Genomic DNA, 21,083 nt, shown 5'->3' with positions numbered 1-21,083 from the left:
ACGCCTGACCTGCCATCCTTTTTTCTGCTTCATAGACAGTCAGGGCTCATCCTTCAAATCTCGTTCCTGCGCTGTGCATACAAATTGTGAGCAGGTGGGAGATTTAGAAACAGAGCTCGGCTTCCAACTGACTGTCAATCAAGCAGGGACTGGAGGAGGCGTACCAGATAATAAAAGCACATGATACTTTCTTGTTGTTACATTGCGACCGGTTTCACGCACTGAGGCGCTTCCTCTGGCCCACGTGTGGGCCAGAGGAAGCGCCTCAGTGCGTGAAACCGGTTGCCACCCCTTTGTCACGCCCCCGCCTCACCTGTTCCATCCATGCTCCCTGTGTGTCTATCTGCTCTGTTTTACCTGCTCCAGTCTGGAATTAAAGCTCAAGTTTGTTGCTGAACCTCTGGCCGTGGTGAGTGCTTTATCTATACTCTCTACTTGCAAAGTTTGTGTCATTATACTGGACTTTCTTGATACGAGCACCGCCATCACCCGTAGCAACTATCTAGCAGACAGACACGACCATTAAGCGGTTTTATACAGTTCCGAATATAGCTCTCTAGATGCATTCACAGTAGTGGTGTCAGACCCAACTTCTCACAAACATATTCCTTCAATATATTTGTCTGTGCTTTCCTAACTTGAATAAAAATGCTTTTATTCTCTGGTACAAAGAGTCCTTTCTAAGACCCTGAAGTGCAAAGGGCTGGAAAGCCTCCTCCCTGACCTGCCATCCCTGTTTCTGCTTCATTGACAGTCAGGGCTCAGCCTTCAAATCTCGTTCCTGCGCTGTGCATACAAATTGTGTGCAGGTGAGAGATTTGCAAACAGAGCTCGGCTTCCAGCTGACTGTCAATCAAGCAGGGACTGGAGGAGGCGTACCAGATAATAAAAGCATTTGTGTACATTATACTTTCTTGTTGTTACAATGCGACCGGTTTCACACACTGAGGCGCTTCCTCTGGCCCACGTGTGGGCCAGAGGAAGCGCCTCAGTGCGTGAAACCGGTTGCCACCCCTTTGTCACGCCCCCGCCTCACCTGTTCCATCCGTGCTCCCTGTGTGTCTATCTGCTCTGTTTTACCTGCTCCAGTCTGGAATTAAAGCTCAAGATTTGCAAACAGAGCTCGGCTTCCAGCTGACTGTCAATCAAGCAGGGACTGGAGGAGGCGTACCAGATAATAAAAGCATTTGTGTACATTATAAAAGCAAAGACATATTTGAAAGGACCATGGTGTCTCCTTACCTAAAAGCTATGTAACAGGGTCAGCAGTTTGGAATGTGAACTGCAGCTGAAAGATTTCCTTTACATTACCAAAAGAGTATTCATCTACGTCTGTGATCTGTAACCTCTGACCAAATGTGCACTGAATCGCATTCTCTAAGCATAACACTGGATGTACCTTTACCTATTTTGGACAGGTCTGTTTATGCCGTTGGGGAAATGCGGATCAATACATCTGGCCTAGTGTATTCCTCTCTGCAGTGGATCATCAACCCCTGAGTTTCTCCAATACACTATTATGTGTTTTCATTGTCCCACACTGCTAAGTCTACATACTTTTTTTTTTATATCTGACAGCTCTTAAGTTCCGCTGATCATGTCCCCATATATGTACAGTGTTCAATCAACTTACAATGGCCTCAACATACAATAGTTTCAACATACAATGGTCTTTTCTGGACCATTGTAACTTGAAAGCAGACTCAACATACAATGTACAGACAGTCCAGATCTGCAAAACATGTCAATGGCCAGAAGAACCGACCAATCAGTGATGGTCAATTTACTAGTAAAACCCCTGTATTACTGAATTGCATGCACTGACTGGTGTCTGGTAGCACCTCCTACAGTACAGGGAGGTATTACATGTTCTGTACACTTTACCTGTACCAGGGTTAGCTTCTCCTTTGGACACCAGGTAAGGGCAACTTAGTGTTACTTTTTTAGGACATTGTGTGTACTGTACAGGACCCTGAAGACGCTTCTGTCCTCTACATAGACCAGTGTTTCCCAAGTAGGGTGCCCCCAGCTGTTGCAAAACTACAACTCCCAGGATGCCCGGACAGCCTGTGGCTGTCCGGGCATGCTGGGAGTTGTAGTTTTGCAACAGCTGGAGGCTCCCTGCTTGGGAAACACTGAAATAGACAGTGATTACAGCTCCCAGCAGATCTTTCTTAATTTTATATGTAAGGATTTGCTTTATCTATATTAATTATCTACTTATTTTTCTTTAATTCTCACTTTTTCCTATTTTTGGATGACATTTTGGGGCTTTAGAACCAATTACCAAGTTTCCATAGAGTTCTGGTCTCAACATACGATCGTTTCAACATACAATGGTCGTCCTGGAACCGATTAATATTGTAACTTGAGGGACCACTCTGTGTGTGTGTGTGTGTGTGTGTGTGTGTGTGTATATATATATATATATATATATATATATGTGCTGCTATTGTACTATTGTGGTTCTGTCATGGGCCACGTGTACCATATTTTTTATGTACTTTTGGGAATATGCTTTTGCTTTCTGTTGGATTCTATAAAAAAAAAATAATAATAATGTCATATTTTACAACACCTCTACTTTATATATTTTCTCTATGTAGGATTTCTGTGAGGGTTTGATATTTGGCGCATGTGTGGCCATCATCCAATACACATATATTCATAATGAAAAGAAATGACACATATGTGGAGCACATACTGGACAACCGCTATCTTAGGCCATGGTCGCAAAGCATAAATTTACTGCTGCCAAATCCTAAAACTCATTTCTTGTGTAGTGGTGTACCCCACACAATCAGAAATGTACCCCTACTGGAGTACTCCTTTAAGGGGCTTTGTAAAACCAATGATCAATCCTCCTCAGCCAGTGTCTGACGTAGCTCTTTGAAGGCGCTGTGGTGCTTGCATGAGTGTCGGTCTCTTCAGTGTGTAATGCCGCTCATACCTGCATTCCCATACTATTAGTAGCTGTGCTGTAAGGTACTACAGTGTTTTCATGCATACCAGCTACAAATGTACTGCAATGTGTGATGCAGGTATGAGCAATTATAAACATAGAAGATTCTTTGGTGCTTGGACACTGCTTGGTACTCCACTGCTCAGCGGAACAAACTGCTCCGAGCGCTGGAGCCGGGAGCTAGTGACGTAATGGCCCCACCCCCTCAATGCAAGTCTATGGGAGGGGGCGTGACGGCTGTCACGCCCCCTCCCATAGACTTGCATTGAGGGGGCGGGGTGTGACGTTGTGAGAGGGTGGGGTGTGATGTCATGAGGGGGCGGGGCCATTACGTCATGAGCTCCCGGCGCCGGCTCCTGCGTTCGGAACAGTTTGTTCCAAGCGCTGAGCAGCGGAGTACCCCTTTAAAGCGGTACTACGGTGGAAAACAACAACTGTAGAAGTCCGCAAATCTCGGGTGGTGTGAAGACGCTGGCATGGTCTGTGGCAGGCAGACCGCCGCGGTGACGCATGCCAGCGTCTTCACACCACCCGAGATTTGCGGACCTCTACAGTTGTCCTCAGGTGACGCTACAGTGGGACTTTATTCAAGCTGGTAACTATTAACCCACCCATTCCTTTCAATATATCAGGATTCTATATCAGTTACGGGAATTTAACACATCTCTGGATTATCAGTTGACCGGACTATTGAAAGTGATTTATTTTATTATATTTTTATATTTTTGTAGAAATATCGGTGTTTATTTCTTATTTGCAAGTGTATGTCTAAGTAAATCTCTTTACAAGGGCCCTGTGCAATGAGGCTAAGTTACGTTAATTGACATTTTATATATTTTAATAAAATTGTATCCTATATTTGAAGCACGATCCAGCTATTTATTTATATTATTTTTCATCCATGTATCAGGCAACTGGTACTAGTCTTGAGGGGTTGGTTATTGTTTGAAAATATTGTTTTAAATTTCCAGCACCTGGTGTAGGTGTACAACCTCCTTACCTCGGCTACTTAATTGTGAGCTGCACAACCTCCTTGTTTTTTTTTTTTAGATTTGTAAATTACTTACCATATTTTCTGGAGTATAAGATGACCCCCAACTTTTCCAGTTAAAATATAGAGTTTGGGATATACTCGCTATATATACTGTACCTCCTTCCCCGCCTCTCAGATCTCGCACATGCGCGCCTGCGCAGCTTCACTGCAGTCCTCAGGACTGAGATCTGAGAGGCTGAGAAAGAGGTACGGTAATAGAAAGGGCGGGCCGGACGGGTGAAAGATGCATGTTTTTCTGGGCACAGCGCGGCTCTCCCCCTATCCATACCCCGGGCATCCGGCTCTATCTCTATCCATACCCCAGGCATCCCAGCCGGCTGCAGCACCCACCCTATAAGACGACACCCGAGTTTCGAGAGGATTTTCCTGGGTTAATAAGTCATCTTATATGCCGGAAAATATGGTATTTAAAAAAAAACACGTAATCCTTCCAGTACTTATCAGCTGCTGTATACTACAGAGGAAGTTGTGTAGTTCTTTCCAGTCTGACCACAGTGCTCTCTGCTGACACCTCTGTCCCTGTCAGGAACTGTCCAGAGTAGGAGCAAATCCTCGTAGCAAACCTATCCTGCTCTATCTAGCACCAGTTGATTTTGAAAAAAATAAAAAATTCCATCGGAGTACCCCTTTAAGGGTCTATTCACACAAACAGTATCCTGCACATGCACAGGATTTGATGCACAGGTTTAAAAGGGTAATTCTGGTGGAAAAATGTTTTCCAAATCAACTGGCGCCAGAAGGTTATCACTTCTGTTTAAAAATCTTAATCCTTCCAGTACTTATCAGCTGCTGTATACTACAGATAAACTACAGAGAAATTTGTGTAATTCTTTCCAGTCTGACAACAGAGGTGTCAGCAGAGAGCACTGTGGCCAGACTGGAAAGAACTACACAACTTCCTCTGTAGCATACATCAGCTGATAATTACTGGAAGGCTTCAGATCTTTTAATAGAAGTAATTTACAATTATGTTTAACTTTCTGGCACCAGTTTAAAAACATTTGTTTCCCACTTGTTTTCCCACTGGAGTTCCCCTTTAAAGCTGCAGATTTTATGCTGTGGTCGTTTAGTTTACATTGAAATCCGCAGAATAAAATATGCAGCTTCAAATGCTGTGCAGGATACTGTATGTATGAATACAACCTTAGAGTAGGGTCACAAACAGCGCATACGCAGCATATTTGTGAGAAATCTGGTTGGCAGCGGAAAATATGCTGCGTATGGGCTAAGAGCAGACACACGGGGCTTACCCTGCCACAGCCCTTTCTGTGCAATGTAGTTTGGTGGCGGGCTGTATGTCAGAGTAATGACGGTACGGGCAGCCGGCCTCCAAACCTCACTGCACACACAGGGCTCTTACTGTGTGTCTGCTTCAAGCACATACGCAGCGTATTTCCCGCTGCCCAGCAGGTTTCCCACAGCGACAAATATGCTGCGTATGCACTATGTGTGACCTTAGCCTTAAAAAAGGAAAAAAATAATTTGCAAAATGCAATCAAATAGAGTAATACGGTATTAAAGGGGTTATCCAGGAAAAAACTTATAGATATAGATATATATATATATATATCTATATCAACTGGCTCCAGAAAGTTAAACAGATTTGTAAATTACTTCTATTAAAAATTCATCCTTTAAGTACTTATGAGCTTCTGAAGTTAAGGTTGTTCTTTTCTGTCTAAGTGCTCTCTGATTGACACCTGTCTCAGGAACTGCCCAGTTTAGAAGCAAATCCCCATAGCAAACCTCGTCTAAACTGGGCGTTTCCCGAGACACGTGTCATCAGAGAGCACTTAGACAGAAAAGAACAACCTTAACTTCAGAAGCTCATAAGTACTGAAAGGATTAAGAGTTTTTAATAAAAGTCATTTACAAATCTGTTTAACTTTCTGGAGCCAGTTGATATATATATAAAAAAAAGTTTTTTCCTGGATAACCCCTTTAACATTTCAAATAGAGATGAGCGAACTTACAGTAAATTCGATTCGTCACGAACTTCTCGGCTCGGCAGTTGATGGCTTTTCCTGCGTAAATTAGTTCAGCCTTCAGGTGCTCCGGTGGGCTGGAAAAGGTGGATACATTCCTAAGAAAGAGTCTCCTAGGACTGTATCCACCTTTTCCAGCCCATCGGAGCACCTGAAAGCTGAATTAATTTACGCAGGAAAAGTCATCAACTGCCGAGTCGAGAAGTTCGTGACGAATCGAATTTACTGTAAATTCGCTAATCTCGAATTTCTAAACGTTCTACAACATTATACAATAAAGTTTATTTATTTTTTTAAGTCCATTTATAAAAGGGCCAGTCCCACATTTACCACTTCAGTGGCTCCATAAAAAGGCAGCAAAAGGAAGTCACACGTGTTTTAATGACATCCAATAAACTATTTATTTCTGATCTATAAAGCGCCAACAAAAAAAAGACAATGGGCTCTGCTATTTACACTTGCACAGCCCATTACTGACCTTATAAAGTGAAGTGTAGGTTACTTTGTCGCAATGAGGAGGGGAAAAAAAAAAACCCTGTGATTGTAAGGAGTGTAAGAGAAATAACGTGTTGTCACACCGGGGTGACTGCTCTGTGACGCAGCTTTCTGTGCACTACATTATCTCCTGATAACAGTCCTAACCCTCCACATAAAGGATCAGAGTTTCTCAGTCTGTAGATGAATCTTGGGTTATTTCCAGGCTCATTCAGCACTATCTCATGTGGCTCGCAATTTTTCACCCACTTCTATTTATAATAAAAATATAACTTTCTAGCTTTGGCAGAGATTCAGTGGAAAAACCAATGAATACAGAGCAGCGAGTGAGGGAAATCACACCGTGACTGGCAATAAATAATGCCGCCGCCAAAGCGCTTTCTATGTGCATAATTTGCATACCTAGGAAATATGCTAATGGGAACCTTTTTTATTATTATTTTTAGCACAATTTTTTTTCTTTCCTTACTAAATCATGTTCCGGGCACCATGGTTGAGCTAAATAAAAATGCACTGCTCCACTTTGGCTCTAAATCAGTGTTTCCCAACCAGTGCGCCTCCAGCTGTTGCAAAACTACAACTCCCAGCATGCCCGGACAGCCTTCGGCTGTCCGGGCATGCTGGGAGTTGTAGTTTTGCAACAGCTGGAGGCGCGCTGGTTGGGAAACACTCATCTAGATACTGTAAAAGGAGATTTGTTGAAGTCAAGTGGACCTGTCACTGCTTTATATGGCAGTAAAATAATAACAGCATTACTGGGAAACAAGCGATATCCCTTTGTCTAATCTTCAGACAGTCTCCATTCTGTAGAGGCCACTGTCAGACAACAGACGGCAGCCTGTACTTTGTCTATAGGGGAGAATAACAACCAACTACTTCTTTCCTGCAGCTAAACTATACAGGTGGGGGCTCCTTAAATGGAGGGTACTCCCTAAAAACATATAAGTGTCTGATCACGTCCAACCTGCGAGACCCCCTACTATCAAGAAAAGGGGCCCCACCTCTCCCCGCTGCATGGAGTAGTGTGTAGACATGTGCTCCTTGCATTGTCTATGGGAGCACTGGAGATACCCAAGTGCTGTACTAGGGTATCTCTGGCGCTCACATATATATGGACATTTATCAACGGGTTTAGTCAGGTTTTCTTTACTATAATTGTCGCAAAATTGTCGCAACTGCGACTACTCGATTTTTCGTGCGACATTTTGACCGGAAAGCGAGAAAAGCAAGTTTTCCAAAAATTAACTACATAGTAATAATTTTAAAATGGACTACGGGTAGTCAGGTATTTATTAACTGCGACAGTCGCAACAGGGTTAAAAATTGACTAAATTTACTCCAGCTCAAACATGGAGCAGAAAAAGCTACTACCAAAGGAAAAAAGGAAAAATTGCTTACGTGAAAGAAAATTATCAACAGGCTGAAACCAGTTGATAAATAAGTCGCACATAAGCAAAAAAAAAGTAAGGAAAAAATGACTACAAAAAAGAATAAGCAAACATTGATAAATGTCCCTCATAGTGATTGCAAACCCACGCTCCATGCAAGGGGGAGAGTCAGGGGCCTCTTTTTGGGAATCAGAAGTCGGGCTTCCTGTGATCAGACACCTATCCTCTATCCTGTGGATAGGGGATAAGTTTTGGGGGGCTAGAGCACCCTTTTAAACAAGGGTCCTATTTTGGGACTGACCACAATTGATCAGATAACAGTTTTCATCTAAGGCAAGTTGGAAAAGATAAGATGGGATATGACAGCTGTGAACTATTCCTCCTCCGCACTAAAAAGCCATTTTACCTAAAAGTACTTAAAGGGGGTATTCCAGGAAAAAACTTTTTATATATATATCTCAACTGGCTCCAGAAAGTTAAACAGATTTGTAAATTACTTCTATTAAAAAAATCTTAATCCTTTCAATAATTATCAGCTGCTGAAGTTGAGTTGTTGTTTTCTGTCTGGCAACAGTGCTCTCTGCTGACATCTCTGCTTGTCTTGGAAACTGCACAGAGTAGAAGAGGTTTCCTATGGGGATTTGTTTCTAAACTGGACAGTTCCCGAGACAGATGTCATCAGAGAGCACTTAGACAGAAAAGAGCAACTCAACTTCATCAGCTCATAAGTACTGAAAGGATTAAGATTTTTTTATAGAAGTAATTTACAAATCTGTTTAACTTTCTGGAGCCAGTTGATATATATAAAAAGTTTTTTTCCCTGGATAACCCCTTTAATATTCTTATATTCTTAACTCAGTAAATCTATCCAAAAGGTATGTTACTTTAACAGTGGGGAAAGTTGGGTAGTATTAAAGGGGTATTCCGTTGCTAGACATCTTATCCCCTATCTGCTTGAGGTAAGTAAAGGTTTGTTTTTAAAGAAAAATTTGTCGCAAGTATCACTTGCACTAACCTGTTGGTACCGGCAGATAGTGCAGGTGACACTGATGACAACGATAAACAAGCAAAAGGTATAGATCAGCTCAACGAAGTCCATATGAACCAAGCATCTGGCAGTAGTCCAGGAGCATGGATGCAGGGAGCCGCCATGACTAAGAGCAATAGCTCGAAACGCATTAGCGTTTCGTCCCTTTTTTAAGTGACATGTCACTTGCCACCACGTGGCAATTTTTTCCATGTTTTTAATGTGCACGAATAAAGACTACGTTTTATTGGATTTCCACATACCCAGGAGCTGGACCCTTGTTTCCTTTTCTTCTCTGATGACCACAGTACTTACCTTGTTCGGTTCCGTGCAGGGGATCTCTGGTAATCTTATCCGTTAGCTTTAGAGATGAGCGAACTTACAGTAAATTCCATTTGTCACGAACTTCTCGGCTCGGCAGTTGATGACTTTTCCTGCATAAATTAGTTCAGCTTTCAGGTGCTCCGGTGGGCTGGAAAAGGTGGATACAGTCCTAGGAGACTCTTTTCTAGGAATGTATCCACCTTTTCCAGCCCACCGGAGCACCTGAAGGCTGAACTAATGTACGCAGGATAAGTCATCAACTGCCGAGCCGAGAAGTTTGCGACGAATCGAATTTACTTTAAGTTCGCTCATCTCTAGTTAGCTTCAGCTCCGTGCCCAGCTTGGGGCAGGGGCGGAGCTTAGTGACTTCCCCGCTGCTGTTCTCTAGCAGCGGGACCCAGCAGGGAGCAGCAGCGGTGACGTCACTAAGCTCCGCCCATACCCCAAGCCGGTTGCCCGGAGCTGAAGCTAACGGATAGGTCAGTGCAGGTGACACTGGGGACAGATTTCCTTTAATATGCTGCTAAATTCTAAACTACCCTCTACCGCTGGATAACCCCCTTTAAGCCTTCACCAATCAGCTATAACCTGTGAAGTGAACAACAGGGATTCTTGTAGTTAAAAGCAGGAAAAATGGGAAAGTGAAAGGAGCTGAGCGATTGTAAAAGGGTACAGTAGAAATGGTCTTCTACAATCAGTAAATTGTTTTTGTATTAAAAGAAGAAAGCCTCCCCCACTGCGGAGATAATCGTTTCCCCCTGTAATTGATGAGGTTTTGTGTTCTCCATAGTGTGTACGTGAAGCGGAGATCTCACAGCTTGTTAGACGGGGTTTCTCCGGGCTAAGCACTGTTACCCAATATGCCTCGAGGCTCTATTTTCCTTTGCAAAACGTTTTGTGTCAAGAAATTCCCTAAGCATCAAAGGAGCTATTAGCACACTAATATATCTTGCCTGGGCCCAGCAAGACGATCCTCAAAAGGCCAGTAAAAACTAATTTATTTTTCTAACCGGTTTCAATAAGTGTCAAGTGTTCAGAAATTTGTGTCACCTCTGTTAAAAAATGGGCACATCGCTTGTTCCCTGCAGCAAGTTTTCTGAATAAATGAATGGGTTCCTGCGGAGAAACAGCTTCGGTTTAGCAGGGATCTAAACAAGCACCATTCACATTCACACTCTTCAGATTTCTCCAGTAATATTTTCTGGGGCAGACGTAAAGTGGTGGCATTTTTAATTTAAGTAGCATTTTTTTAAAATTATTTTTAATGTTATTATTACATTTTAGGAACAATAATCTTGCAAACTTACTGCCATAGCCAATAATACGATGACGGTTATGTGATGCGCCCTCATTATAATGCGCATTTATATTCTGTCTGCACAGTGTGACACGCTGCCATAGTGTGATGAATTGACTTGGCTGGGAGCGCGAGAAGTTGTTACAGGAATGACATCAGACACATACTAGAATATACTCAGCATCTACTACTATAAACTGCAAAACAATTGGGGCTTAAAGAGGCTGTCCATTTTCGGGCACCTTTTTTCCCCCTGTCAAATGTTCTCTTCTGTTTAATAATCCCAGCAGTAGAGGATGTACAATTTACCTTATATACTCGAGTATAAGCCGAGTTTTTCAGCACGATTTTTCGTGTTGAAAACGCCCCCCTTGGCTTATACTTGAGTGAACTCTCCGCCTGTCAATCCCTTTCAGTGGTCTTCAACCTGCGGCCCTCCAGATGTTGCAAAACTACAACTTCCAGCATGCCCAGAAAGCCATCAGCTGTCCAGGCATGCTGGGAGTTGTAGTTTTGCAACATCTGGAGGTCCGCAGGTTGAAGACCACTGAAAGGGATTCGTCATCATCCAGACCCCCCTTTAGTTTTCTACTCACCTCCCCTCGTGGGAAGGAAGGGTGAGCTGGTCCGGGCCATCTATGCTGCAGGGACCGTCCGGTGGGGAGGGTTAGTCGTTCCGGGCTGTACATTTTCAGGGGGAGGCCCTTTTCTACACTCCGGGCCGGCCCCGGACTAGTGACGTTGCCTTGACGACGACGCGCAGGGATGTCTGCTGCGCACGGACGTCCCTGTGCGTCATCATCGAGGCAATGTCACTAGTCTAGGGCCGGCCCGGAGAAGAGGGCCTCCCGGTGAAAATGGACAGCCCGGAATGACTAACCTTCCCCACCGGACGGTCCCTGCAGCATAGATGGCCCGGACCAGCTCACCTTTCCTTCCCACTGAGGGGAGGGGAGTAGAAAACTAAAGGGGGGTCTGGATGATGACGAAGGCCTCAGTGGTCTTCAACCTGCGGACCTCCAGATGTTTCAAAACTACAACTCCCAGCATGCCCGGACAGCCGGTGGCTGTCCGGGCATGCTGGGAGTTGTAGTTTTGCAACATCTGGAGGGCCACAGGTTGAAGACCACTGACATTGAAGGGATTGACAGGCGGTGATGAAGAAGGGGGGGAGAGGGGGGGATGATGTATTTCCTACCCTAGGCTTATAGTCGAGACAATAACTTTTCCTGGGTTTTTGGGGTGAAATTGGGGGCCTCGGCTTATATTTGGGTCGGCTTATACTCGAGTATATACGGTACATACATATAAAGGCGAATTGAAGGGCTTGTTCGGAGTCATTACTCCATCTAAGCTTGTAGAGAGAACTACAACTCAGCTACCTTTCAAGTTAATGCATCATCAGAAAATGAAATATGGAGTAATTTTTCTTCCGGCAAACATTTTTTTAGTATCATGTGAGTTCATATAAAAAAAATATTGAAATGTTAAATTTTTCTAAGTAGCCTTTAGAGAGAACACTTGACAGCTTTGCTGTGTAGACTTGGACAGAATAAGTAGTGTTGTTAGTCGTGTTATTATCAGCTTGGGGTGGACACCTATTATACTGCTAAATAGTAACACTATGCAAACAGATTGGTTGTGTATGAATCTCCCCCGTCACTACCTAGTCGATGAGGAAGGGTAAATATACATTATATAGGGTGAATATACTACTTTTGGAGACTGTAGTAATTTATAGTATTTCTCTGAATATCTACTCCCATTCATTGCAGCTGTTAAAGTATACACACCCTGTTGTTCAGTTGAAACACACAATACAAGGAAGAAAGTGTGTGTGCATGCAATATGGCCGCCCCAGGTCTTTTTTTTCTTAATTTTTTTTAAACTTAAATCTAATTAATGAAACTAATTGAAAGCGAATACATGATACATTTAAAGGACATGTCCGGTGCTCACTTTTCTTATTGTATCCGTTCCGGGCTGCAAAAAAAAAAAAAAAAAAAAAAAAAGAAAAGAAGCTCTCTCTTGCCTGCCTACCCTCCCCCGGTGCTCCGGTACAGGTGTTCGGTCTCCGGGCTGTATTCTTCTTACTTTCTGTTTGCCCGGCACGTCACACGGAGCTTCAGCCTATCACCGGCCGAGGCGGGACATTGCTGCGGCCGGTGATAGGTTGAAGCTCCGTGTGACGTGCCGGGCTAACAGGAAGTAAGAAGAATACAGCCCGGGGACCGAAAACCTGTACTGAAGCACCGGGGGAGCGTAGGCAGGTAAGAGAAAATTTGTTTTCTTTCATTTTTCAGTCCGGAACGGATAAAATAAGAAAAGTGAGCATCTCCTTTAATGTAAATCAACCATTTACAAAAAAACTATTCATAATGAACAAACTTATTTTTAACCAATTTAAAAATATATATCTTGTACATGCTTGTAAAAAATGAACTGCCAACAGTAAATGTCAAAGAAAAAAAAGAAAAAGAATAATGACTTGTCTGAGAAGCACAGTTTCTGTTATTTTCTAGCACATATTTCGATAGTAACATAACAACAATGTCGATGGGGTACTCAGCAAATACAAGGTTGGACTAAAATAAAATAAATGATCAAACTATCAGACACCTGATCAATACATTATTTAGGCAATAAAAAAAGGAAAAAATTGAAGATATCTATCTTTATAGTATGTTGGGGCAACACTTCTTACAAAAATAGCACCCAACTTGTCCTCAGGTTGTGTGTGGAATTGCAGCTCAGTTATTTTAAAGTGAATGATGCCAGGTTGTATCACTACACACGACCTGTGGTGCTGTTTTAGACAGAAATTAGCTCTGTTTTTCTATTCCTGAATAACCCTCTAAGTGAAACTCCATACTAATTCCATATTTAGGGAGAAACAATACATACCTGCCCAATCCCCTGCAGATGCCCAGTCTTTGCTGATTCTGGGGCTGTCTCTGATATACCATCCCTGCAGGAAATGCCAGCTTAGCCAAGCACTGGCCAAAGCAGTAACCCCTGCATCCCCCCCCCCTCCCCCACACAACCACACACCTGGTGACAGGCTAAGCACGTATTGACAACTTTTCACAGGAACCCCCATAGAACTGTATTGGGACGGGGAGGAGACGAGGCGTCACCGTCGACCTCTAGGTCGACGGTACGCGCCTTCAGCGCTCACTATGAGCGCTAATGGCGGCGTCCCATTAGGGAGATCGAGGGGGGTCCCAGCAGTCGGATCCCTGCGATCAAACACTTATCCCCTATCTTGTAGATAGGGGATAAGTGTATATTGTGCTGCAGTTGTCCTTTAAGTAGACATCGCATACAACTACCAATAGCTTATAAAACTTACCAACATCCATTGCAGTTTCCATAAAGCTTTTCTGTCTTGAAGCAAATTCAGCAAGTAACTTCTGCTGTCTCTCTCTGGCCTTCTGACGCCTGTAGGGTAAAAAGTAGAACAACATGTAAAAACATATGCAAAATGTTTATAAGCAAAGGAATAAAACCACAGCCTAATGTTGACAACTTAAAGGGGTTATCTCAGATGACATAGGTGGCATATAATTAGGATGCATCACCATTGTGTGATTATACAATACTAGAGTGTAGTGGCAGCAGCACCATCCATGTATAAACCAAGTACTACCAACTCCTAGGGAAGATTTATTAAAGCCTGTCCAGAGGAAAAGTTCACCAGTTGCCCATAGCAACCAATCTGATCGCTTCTCTTAAAATTTTTAACCCCTTAAGGACTCAGGGTTTTTCCATTTTTGCACTTTCGTTTTTTCCTCCTTACCTTTTAAAAATCATAACCCTTTCAATTTTCCACCTAAAAATCCATATTATGGCTTATTTTTTGCGTCACCAATTCTACTTTGCAGTGACATCAGTCATTTTACCCAAAAATTCACAACGAAACAGAAAAAAAAAATCGTGCGACAAAATCGAAGAAAAACGCAATTTAGTAACTTTTGGGGGCTTCCGTTTCTACGCAGTGCATATTTCGGTAAAAATGACACCTTATCATTATTCTGTAGGTCCTTATGGTTAAAATGATACCCTACTTATATAGGTTTGATTTTTTCGTACTTCTGGAAAAAATCATAACTACATGTAGGAAAATTTATACGTTTAAAAATGTAATCTTCTGACCCCTATAAATTTTTTATTTTTCCATGTACAGGGCGGTATGAGATCTCATTTTTTGCGCCGTGATCTGAAGTTTTTATTGGTATGATTTTTGTTTTGATCGGACTTTTTGATAACTTTTTATTCATTTTTTTAATGGTATAAAAAGTGACCAAAATACGCTTTTTTGGACTTTGACATTTTTTGGCGCGTACGCCATTGACTGTGCGGTTTAATTAACAATATATTTTTATAGTTCAGACATTTACGCACGCGGCGATACCACATATGTTTATTTTTATTTACACTGTTTTATTTTTTTTATGGGAAAAGGGGGGTGATTCAAACTTTTATTAGGGAAGGGGTTAAATGACCTTTATTAACACTTTTTTTTTTACTTTTTTTTTTGAAGTGTTATAGGTCCCATAGGGACCTATAACACTGCACACACTGATCTCTCATCCTGATCACTGGTGTGTATTAACACGCCTGTGATCAGCGTTATCGGCGCTTGAATGCTCCTGCCTGGATCTCAGGCACGGAGCAGTCATTCGTCGATCGGACACCGAGGAGGCAGGTAAGGGCCCTCCCGGTGTCCTGTAAGCTGTTCGGGACGCCGCAATTTCACCGCGGCGGTCCCGAACAGCCCGACTGACTAGCTGGGATACTTTCACTTTCGCTTTAGAAGCGGCGGTCAGCGCGACCCCGATTCATATCGCGGGAGCCGGCCGTCGTTAAAGGGTTAAAAGGCCTCTGAAAAATGAAAGAAGCAATCTGATTGGTTGTTACAGGCAACTCAGCAACTTTTCCTCTGGACAGGTTTTTGATAAATGTCCCCCTTAGGTGGCGGAGCCAGGTATTGCAACTCACTCTCAGGCTCCAAAAAACTCCAAATACAAGGCCAACCAGTAAAAAATGTATGGCTATGGGTTGGTAAACAATAAGCCCCTTGCATATAAAGATTATATATTAACAAAAAAAAAAAAATTCAGGCCCCCCCTAACTTAATGCCTAGCAGCTAACAATAGTAACTTAAGTCAAGTTATGCATCTAAACCATGATACGGTTAATGCTAAAAAAAACAAACCAATGTGAATGTAATCAGATCCAGACTGCTCCAGTGTACAACATCATTCCTTTTAAAGCTGCTGGTGAAAGCAATAACAGATTTGAAATTGTAAAAAAAGGATCAATGCTGCATAATATACATTTAATCCTCAATATAACAGGGCATATTAATTGTACATTAAACAACATTGTGATCTAAAGGGTTATTGTGCACATAACCTTTTTTAATTTGTTGAGCTAGATTACTAATAAACAAAAAGCTACTACAAGGCTAATAATAGCAATGTAAAACATGGTTAATCCATATACATTAAAGCAAAGTTTCCAAGCCTGTCTGGGTATGATGGAAGTAGTTTTGCAACAGCTGGAGGCACCCTGGTAAGGAAACATTGCATTCAATTTTAAAAAATCATGTCCCTATAGAAAATCGGCTTATAGGGCAACAAAGCCTTAAAAAAGGGAAGAAGCTATTCACACAAAGAACAAAAATGTATTAAAAAGAGGATGACCCTTTGCATATGTAATAGTAGGGCATACAGATACTATAGAGGGGGTCGTCTGCTCAGGACTTCTATTAGCCAGAATGAGAAGGCCCTAACAAGCAGCAGGTCTTGTACTTTCACTGACACTCACTAATCTGCATGGCCATTATGTAATACTACATATTCCTTGTAGCAGAAACTCACCCCCCTCCCCCCCAAAAAAAATAAAATAAAATAAAAAAGAAGAAGAAAGCCGTTTGCTAGGGGTCTTGAGAGACCTCTGGTAATCAGCTGATACTAAAGCTGGGTACTCCACTGGAAAACTTTTTCTTTTAAATCAACTGGTGCAGAAAGTTAAAGGGTACCTCTCATCAAAAAAACTTTTGATATATTATAGATTAATGTATGCAGAATAACTTTACAATTGCATGTTATTAAAAAATATGCTTCTTTCTATTTAATTTTCCACTTTGAAGAAATGACCACTAGGGGTCTCCCTACCAGTCCTGGCAGCAAGCATTTCAGACTCATGCTGGAGTCCTAAACACTACGAGCTGCCAGTCTGCTTTGTTCACAAAGGAGAACACTCAGAGCTGCCAGCCTGCTTTGTTCACAGCCTGTTTGGCTGTGAACAAAGCAGGCTGGCAGCTCTGAGTGTTTAGGACTCCAGCATGAGTCAGAAATGCTTGCTGACAGGACTGATCAGGAAAAATACAATAGAAAGAAGCATATTTTTCATTAACATGCTATTGGAAAGTTATTCAATATTCATTAATCTAAAATATATTAAAAGTTTATTTGATGAGAGGTACCCTTTAAACAGATTTGGAAATTACTTCTATTAAAAATCTCAATCCTTCCAGTACTTATCAGCTGCTGTATAATACACAGGAAGTTCTTTTCTTTTTGAATTTCCTTTCTGCCTGACCACAGTGCTCTCTGCTGACACCTCTGTCCATGTCAGGAACTGTCCAGAGCAGGAGAGGTTTTCTATGAGGATTTGCTCCTACTCTGGACAGTTCCTAAAATGGGTAGAGGTGTCAGCAGAGAGCACTGTGGTCAGACAGAAAGGAAATTCAAGAAGAAAAGAACTTCATGATAAGTACTGGAAGGATTGGGATTTTTTAATAGAAGTAATTTACAAAACTGTTTAACTTTCTGGCACCAGTTGATTTAAAAGAAAATGTTTTCCAGTGGAGTACCCCTTTAATATGAGAACCAGCTTTAGTATCAGCTGATTACCAGCGGTCTCAAGTGGAGTACCCCTTTAAAGGGGTTCTCCGGTGCTTAGACATCTTATCCCCTATCCAAAGGATAGGGGATAAGATGCCTGATCGCGGGGGTCCCACCGCTGGGGACCCCCATGATCTTGCACGCAGCACCCCAGTTAAAATCAGTCCCCGGAGCATTTTCGCTCCGGGTCTGATTACCGGCGACCACTGGGCCGCCGGCGTGGGATGTCATGCCTCCGCCCCCGTGTGACGTCACGCTCCACCCCTCAATGCAAGCCTATGGGAGGGGGCCTAAAATACCACTTTAAAGCAAAATTTTACCTATTTACCTAATTCTGGCCTCACCGGGATGGATGTACCAATGAGATGAGCTAGGCCAGTTAGATATTAGTGTAATATGTATGTATTTTTGCCAAAAAACTAACAAAAAAACACCCAGTCTGACCACAGGTTTGACAACCAGAACAAACATCTTTCAGGATGGGTCACCAGACCTGCAATCGAGGCAGGACTTATGCCCTTAAAGGGGTACTCCGCCCCTAGACATCTTATCCCCTATCCAAAGGATAGGGGATAAGATGTCAGATCGCTGCGGTCCCGCTGCTGGGGACCCCGGGGATCGCTGCTGCGGCACCCCGCTATCATTACAGCACAGAACGAGTTCGCTCTGCACGTAATTATGCGCAATACAGGGGCCGGAGAATCTTTACGTCACGGCTCCGCCCCTCGTGACGTCACGGCCCGCCCCTTTCAATACAAGTCTATGGGAGGGGGGCGGCGGTCGTCACGCCCCCTGCCATAGACTTGCATTAAGGGGACGGGCCGTGATGTCACGAGGGGCGAAGCCATGACGTCACTCTGCTCCGTCCCCTGTATCGCCCGTCATTACGCACAGAGCAAACTCGCTCTGTGCTGTAATGATAGCGAGGTGCCGCAGCGGCGATCCCGGGGGTCCCCAGCTGCGGGACCGCGGCGATCTAACATCTTATCCCCTATCCTTTGAATAGGGGATAAAATGTCTAGGGGCGGAGTACCCCTTTAATACAGACACAAAACAGGTCTAAGGTACGTTTAAACCAGTGTTTCCCAACCAGGGTGCCTCCAGCTGTTGCAAAAACTGCAACTCCCAGCGTGCCCGGACAGCCTTTGGCTGTCCGGGCATGCTGGGAGTTGTAGTTTTGCAAAAACTGGAGACACCTGGTTGGGAAAAGCTGGTTTACACTTTTATCAGTGTTTTGTGCAACGGTTATTATATTGGCTACGTTGCAGAAATAGAGGTATGACAGGGGAAATACAGGGGAAAAAAAATCCCCAATACCAACATTCCCTTTGCCTTGCACTTGGAACACCCAGAAATGTACAACAGAGATACTGCATAAACGTGTTGTGTTTTGCTGCCGTCATGTCCTTGTGTGGCTCCAGCAATTTATGTGCATGCATTTCGCTAGTTCTGCTTCAAGTTAACCGGGTCTGACTGTAAATAGAGATCCCTAATAAGAGGACATAAACACGCTGTGACAGATTCAGTGCAGCTCAGTAATTTTCCGTGATGGCTCACGGGGATGAGACACTGAGGCTGGAAAAAAAAAATAAAAAATTGCAAGGCTTCTCAGCTTTTCCTCAAGTGCCGGATCTCGGTTTCCATGGCGACGGCGCGTCATGTGGGTAATGCCACCTTTCGTCTTTGTCTGCAGGTTGAAGCAGCCACAAATGGGTCATCATCGAGCCTTATAGGCTGTTCGATCTTCATTACCAGAAAACTCGACTTGAAATCTTGAAATCGGGGGGGGGGGGGAACAAATGAAGGTGGCATTGTGTGAGCCGCATGACAACGGCAAATTAGATTCATCTTCATTCAGAGCCGTCAACAGCGCCGGCAATTTGTGAATGTGTCACACAGCCGGTAAACAACAGGTCTGCAATGGAGCAGCGGGAGCTAAACCGAAGGCAGATGGTTGAAAGGAAAACGTAATGCACTACAAATACTAGTAAAACAAAGTAAAGATTCTACACTATGGATGAGAACTTGGGGGGGGGGGGGGGGGTCATGTTCGTGAACCAAAGTTAGACCTCATCCACAGTAAAGGTTAAAGGGAACCTCCAGTAAAAACTATGGTATTTCTTGACAAAAATACTTATTTGTTGGTGGTGGAAGTTTTACATGGAAGAATTTGGTATAATGTATAATGTGTTTTACTATAAGGTTATAAAGCACATACAAACTTATTTAGCACTACAGTGATTGAAGCTTAAAAGAAAATGGTCAGCTTGCTCCCACCGCACTAACCAGTGGTACTAGCTGATCGTGCAGGGGACGCTGATCAGTTTGATGCCTACTGTGCCCGGATCCGCCCGGCCGATATCTTCAGCGGGCCCCCCCAGCGATCCTTTGGATAGGGGATAATATTTTTTTTTTTGTCCGGAATACCCCTTTAATCAAGTTTCTAAACCATCTTTATTAAGAATTCCCTGCCATTTTGTTGCTGCAGAGTCTGTACAACTCCTTTACATAGCTGGATGCGCTGCTGCTTCTCAGAGGAGTAAAGAATAGTGCAGCTGGATCTCTAACAGTAGCACTAGGACTGTATAATAAGGTAACAGAAATAATTTGGAGGGGGTTGTAAACAACAGAGCAACCTGTATGAGAGGAGGTAGAAGTTAACCCCTTAAGGACTGAGGGCTTTTCAGTTTTTGCACTTTTGTTTTTTCTTCCTTACCTTTAAAAAAAATCATAATTCTTTCAATTTTGCACCTAAAAATCCATATGATGACTTATTTTTTGTGCCACCAATTCTATTTTGTAATGTCATTTTACCCAAAAATCCACGGCGAAAGGGAAAAAAAATTATTGTGCGACAAAATAGAAGAAAAAACGCCATTTTGTAACTTTTGGGGTGCTTCAGTTTCTACGCAGTGCATTTTTCAGTAAAAAGGACAACTTCTCTTCATTCTGTAGGTCCATAAGATTAAAATGATACCCTACTTATATAGGTTTGATTTTGCTGTACGGTATGAGGGCTCATTTTTTGCGCCGTGATCTCAAGTTTTTTGCGGTAACATTTTTGTATTGATCTGACTTTTTAATCGCTATTTATTCATTTTGCCATGAGAAAAAAGTGACCAAAAATATGCTATTTTGGACTTTGGAATTTTTCTGCGCGTACGCCATTGACCGTGCGGTTTAATTAACTATATATTTTTATAATTTGGACATTTCCGCACATGGCGATACCACATATGTTTATTTTTATTTACAGGGGTTTTTTTTATGGGAAAAGGTGATTCGAACTTTTAGTAGGGAAGGTTTTTTTTTCCACTTTTTTTTGCAGTGTTATAGCCCCCTCTAGTGGCTATAATACTGCACTAAGTGATCTTTTACATTGATCAATGGGGTCTCATAGGAAGCCATTGATAAATGATTCTGCCGCTTGACTGCCCATGCTTGGATCTCAGGCACTGAGCAGTCATTTGGGATCGGCGACGCAGGAAGAAGCTGTGTCTGTCAGCTGTTCGGGATGCCGTGACTTTGTCGCAGTGGTCCCGAACAGCCCCCTGAGCTAGCTGGGAGCAGTTTACTTTCACTTTAGATGCGGCAATCAACTTCGATCAGTGCCGTGCGCTATTAGCCACGGGTGCTG

The 21,083-nt window shown here is 42.9% G+C and overlaps 1 protein-coding gene across 2 annotated transcripts in view; it reads right to left on the bottom strand.

Moving 5' to 3' along the window:
* The window catches only part of UBR3 (ubiquitin protein ligase E3 component n-recognin 3), a 220,988-nt gene that overhangs the window by 78,281 nt on the left and 121,624 nt on the right, over positions 1–21,083 (bottom strand). For both annotated transcript variants that reach the window (XM_056533968.1, XM_056533969.1), the window contains exon 24: positions 13,885–13,973. In XM_056533968.1, the coding sequence (XP_056389943.1) occupies positions 13,885–13,973 (89 nt within the window). The remainder of the gene's footprint in view (positions 1–13,884; positions 13,974–21,083) is intronic.

Source organism: Hyla sarda, chromosome 8 (assembly GCF_029499605.1).
Source record: "Hyla sarda isolate aHylSar1 chromosome 8, aHylSar1.hap1, whole genome shotgun sequence".
In the NCBI taxonomy this organism is placed as follows: domain Eukaryota; kingdom Metazoa; phylum Chordata; class Amphibia; order Anura; family Hylidae; genus Hyla; species Hyla sarda.
The sequence above is the reverse complement of the archived record's forward strand: the minus strand, read 5'-3'. Positions and strand labels throughout refer to the sequence as shown.